This window comes from Lipotes vexillifer, unplaced genomic scaffold, assembly GCF_000442215.2.
Source record: "Lipotes vexillifer unplaced genomic scaffold, Lipotes_vexillifer_v1.1 scaffold330, whole genome shotgun sequence".
In the NCBI taxonomy this organism is placed as follows: Eukaryota; Metazoa; Chordata; class Mammalia; order Artiodactyla; family Lipotidae; genus Lipotes; species Lipotes vexillifer.
The window spans coordinates 765,101-770,107 of record NW_006775627.1 but is presented as its reverse complement, the minus strand read 5'-3'; the positions used below and the strand labels follow the sequence as shown (position 1 = coordinate 770,107).

The 5,007-nt window shown below is 40.2% G+C and overlaps 1 protein-coding gene across 1 annotated transcript in view; it reads right to left on the bottom strand.

Moving 5' to 3' along the window:
* The window catches only part of TTC21B (tetratricopeptide repeat domain 21B), an 86,257-nt gene that overhangs the window by 9,066 nt on the left and 72,184 nt on the right, over window positions 1–5,007 (bottom strand). Inside the window, exons 25-26 of the mRNA XM_007450055.1 lie at window positions 4,693–4,888; window positions 651–875 (exon numbers count right to left, since the gene is read on the bottom strand). Of these exons, the coding sequence (XP_007450117.1) occupies window positions 651–875; window positions 4,693–4,888 (421 nt within the window). The remainder of the gene's footprint in view (window positions 1–650; window positions 876–4,692; window positions 4,889–5,007) is intronic.

Sequence of the window (5,007 nt, the reverse complement as noted above, 5' to 3'; positions counted from 1 at the left end):
TTCCCTACAAAATATATTATGCAGAGTGGATTCCAATAATGAGAAAACAACATGCAGCTGCAGTCAGTTCATCAGAAGTATTTAACAGGAGGGACAGACGTCTGCAATTAATGCTCTTCTGCAACTTTCATTAGTCCTGGGATGAGATGGATAATCACAGGCAAACGCTTGACATTCCAAAACACTTTCTGTAAGTAGGGCAAACCACAGGTGAAACTTGAAACTGCAATCTCTCTTTCTTTATTTTCAAGGGCAAATGGCTTCTTTTTTATTACTAATGTTTATTTCCTGATTGTGGTAAAAACAAACATTTAATTCTCTAAAAACACAAAGAAATCCCTAGAAATGTACCAACACTCTATAAAAACCTATATAGAGGGCTTCCCTGGTGGCGCAGTGGTTGAGAGTCCGCCTGCCGATGCAGGGGACACGGGTTTGTGCTCCCTACCGGGAAGATCCCACATGCCACGGAGCAGCTGGGCCCGTGAGCCATGGCTGCTGAGCCTGCGCGTCCGGAGCCTGTGCTCCTCAACGGGAGAGGCCACAACAGTGAGAGGCCCGCGTACCGCAAAAAATAAATAAAGCAAAACCTATATAGAAAGTCTATACAACAAAGGCTACCAATTATTTTTCACTCCTCAGTCACCTACCCTATTATGACGCAGGCACCTTTTTAACAGCTCTTCTGCCATGTCATACTTTGCTGATTGAATATAAATGTCGGCAAGCAGCAGCCAACTCCTCTCAAAGTCCTCAGCATCAATAGGATTCCAATTCATTTTTGCAATCCTTTTCAGCTGGTTTCGGGCTCGTGGAGTTTGTTTCAAGATCATATGAGCTGTTGCCATTCCCAAAAGTGCTGGAATATGATCCTTCTATAAGGAAACAAGAGTTGAGACCCCCCAGATACACAAACATAAATGTGCCATGTTTAAAAGAAAAACACATGGAAAGTAGCAAGTGCTACATAATACAAGGACCGGCCTGTGGATTCTATTGCTGGCTTCACTTAAATACTGCTATATGGTCATTATGTAACACATCCAGTAACCTCAGGCTACCAGGAGGAACCATCTGGTCCAGGTAGTTCAGTAAGAATGCAGGTGCGGTAACCACGCAATTCCAGACAATTAGGAAAACTTCTTTAATGAGACTGACTGGTTGTTTTGGTTTTGTACAGAAACAGAAAAAATAAAATTCTATCTCATTGTAGTCCTAATTGAACATTTATGTTTCAGATTCAGCATTCTGGCTCCTTAGTTCTTTCACCTATAAAACAGGACTAACAGAATGATTTACCTGCAAATGATATTCCTTATCTATACTGACTTCTATCGTTCTTTTCCTCCTCCCTTTTCATTTTATTCAAAAGCCTCTTCTCCCAATAAAGTTTGGTCAATGAAATGTTATAAATAAGGCATGCAATTAATTAATCATTTGGAAACTATATGAAATAAACTCATGCCTTAAAATATGCTTTTAGATTTAGAGTCTGCAGCTCCTTGATAGTAACTATAAAAGATGATATTCTTTTAGACAGAGCTCAGAGTCAGAAAATGTCACTCTGCGAAACCAACAAGCTATTAAGAATTGGTATAAAATGGAGACCATTAGCGGTCTATCCAGAAAACTAACATACCTAAGCAGTTATGTGTATGAATCTGATAAAGTGCTTCTCAAATTTCAGCAGAGGGACCGTGATGCTTTTATAAACAGAAAGACTTCCATTTAAAATATAAATAAAAGATGAGAAACTGTGATGTAGAAATTATAATATCATGACTATAATAAAGGTAAGATAGCAAGTTTCAGTAACTAATAACGAACAAAAGGAGAGCAGAGTGTTAAAAAGTTCAATGTCCAACACTGATCATGGCTGGAAGTCAGAAATAACCCTGGAATAGAGAAGGGCAATTCACTAGAGTCGGATGAACATGGTTTGTAGGAATATAAAACTTCCTTGGGTCTAATTTTATGTCTATCAATAAACTCCCAATATGTAATTTGTTCTCCTGATTAAGGAATGGCAGAAAGTTTTTTATTTGAACGCCAAATACAACCAATTTGGTAGTAGATTTTGAAGACGTGTGGGATATTATTAATTATTGAACAGTATCCCCCATCCCAGGAAGGGCTAGAGAGGAAAGAAAATACAGACCTACTATGCATTTGTCAGCCAGATCCTAGGACAGCCCAAGAAGAGAAGGGTCCTGGAAAAATGTCCAGACCTATTCACATACTAAAAATATCCCACACTATACATTTAAAAATAAACTCTCTGATTTAAAAATCACACACTTTGAGTTTGATTAGAATGAACCAATTCCTCACAGCTTGAAATCACTCCTGAGTGAACTGAAGAATGGTTTCTAAAACTGCAGACTTGCATTCTAACCCCTGCACTAGGCCCATGATGCCTTTTCTGGTGCAGACATCCTAAGATGTTCAGCCAGTTTTTCTCTCTGTCACTCTGAACTGCAACAACTTTACATCACAAAAGACAATACAGCTCTATTATAAACAGTGTACCTTAATGGTTCAAGGTGAGGGGAAGAAAGGAAGTGGAAACATTTTAGCTTGGGTTTAATGCTTCTTCCACTGGTTCCTCCCATGTCTTCCTGTCATTTTTCAGTCAATCTGAAGGCCACATAGTGCTGTGAATCTACCCTATGCTTCGATGCCTCCCTGCCTTTGTTCACATTTTCCCCTTAACTTAGAATGCACTTCCTCCAACTCTGCCTGTGAAAATGCAATTTACCCTGGTTCTTCTTAAATCATACCTTCTTCCATGTCTCTCAGCTCTCCTTATACTGTCTCCTACAGCAGTGGTCCCCAACCTTTTTGGCACCAGGGACCAGTTTCGTGGAAGTCAATTTTTCCACGGGCAGGGGGCAGGCGGGGGGATGGTTCAGGCAGTAATGCGAGCCACGGGGAGCAGCAGATGAAGCTTCGCTCGCTTGCCCGCTGCTGGCTGGTCCGGTTCCTAACAGGCCCGGGACGGTCCATGGCCTGGGGGTTGGGAGCCCCTGTCCTACAGCACTGTTATTTGCAACTTTAGGACAGAATGTAACAGATTTTGCTTTGCATTACACTCAGTATCTGTGTCTCATCTTCCCTAGACTACGAGAAACTTGAAGAAAGGGTCTATATGTGGTTTATCTTTGTGATTCCGACTATGCTCAGCACCCACTGGTTACTTAATGAATATTCATTATATTTAATATATGCAGCCTATGAGTTAAAAGGGAAAAATGCAAGATAAAATTCACTTACTAAACTTCAATTCATACATCAGTCTTTGGACAGTATGGCCAGTAAACAGATTTGAGGACTGTATATTACTAATCACATATGTAAGAATGATAAAAAAAAAAATGTAGTCTCAGCAAAACAAAGAACTGGCATAGTCTCTCTAGGAAACAGCTGTGATGTCACTTACTGCTTTTAGCGTTCTCTCTCAAACCTCACAGTTTAAACTCTCCTTACATGATAGAATGTTACTTCCCAACATTAGGGAGCTATGACACCTTACTTGCAATGGTGCAATGGTGCTTTATCATGTTTTACAGATTTCTTAGACTTACAGGACAGTCCTATTTCTGGTTCTGTCAGCTGCTGTCATCCATCTGCTGCTGCAGTCAATTCAACTGAGCACTATTTCAATGTCAGCAGAGGGGCTCTGCTTGAGGATGGAACTGGGCAGCTGCTGCCTTGTTGTTTTGTCCCCAGGGCGGCACTTGACCATGGTGGCATGGTCAAGTGCCACCATGGATACTTGCACCCAAACACCAACAGGAGTTGCAGGTTTTCCAAAGCCCTCCAGGGTCCTGGGAAGCAGAGGGGAGGGGTCACTGTAGGAGGTTTTGATCATTTACTGCGGCTGCTGTGACCTCTGAACCACAAGAAAACACAGCAAAATTCTGTACATCCTGTGAGAGGCCCCACATGATGAGTCCAACACCAGTGAGTAGAAGAACATGAAATCCCAAGTGCATGCTTAGAACTGGCTACTACCAACTGTTGATGGGATGGGTACCTAGAATTCCTTCCTTAGTAGCAAGTAATTGGAGAAATACAGCACTGTGTGAGGGAAGGAGAAATAAAAGGCCCAGAGGGTGAGAAGGGCAGTGGATCTGAATGGGCTGAAAAGAGGAGAAAGCCTTTGATCTAATAGTAATAAAATAATTTATTATTAATATTTAATATTTATTATTATTATCACAGGGGGTGATTTCAGTGTCACTAAAGAACAACATCATTATCTGCATGAATGAATTATAAGTTGTCAGTACTGATCTCACTTAGCTCTAGAGCTGGAAAAATTTCAAGTTCACATAAGTGAAAAGCTGAGATATCAAGGCAGCCAGGTGTTTGTTTTTCACTTAGTAAGTTAACCTAGGCTACACTTACAACACAGAGGATAAAGCCATTCCCTTGAGAATTAATTTATGCCTCCTTGCAGAATTTCCCTTCTCTAGAACTCACTGTTGTAATAGAGATAAACAACACATCAACATGCAACAATGCCTCCTCTGAAAACAAAGGTACACGATGTAAAATCATACCAAACTATATATCTAACTTTTAATAATAGTAAATAATGATGTCAGTCTTCAGAAAACAAATAACTAATTAAAGTACATATTTCCACACCACCAAGGAAAGCTAAGTTGAACAAGAAAATCTACTAACCTCCGACGTTGCTATTTCAGTGAAGGTATTCAATGCCTGCTCGACATTAGATTTCTGTTTGGTAGCCATCAGGCAACAGTTTTCCATTATGCGAAGCTGCACGTGACCCTGAACAGTCTGAGGTTTTAGTTCCTTAAGGAGCTTTTCTGCCGTTCTCACTGCTAACTGCACAGACTCTTGCTTCTCAGTTGAATTACTGTATACAATACAAAATAAATCTATGTCTATCACTCATGAAGTAAAATTCATTGAGATTAGGGTACATTGGTTTCTATTTTTCTCACCAATTTAAAAGTAATCCTGCTGAAGATTGTC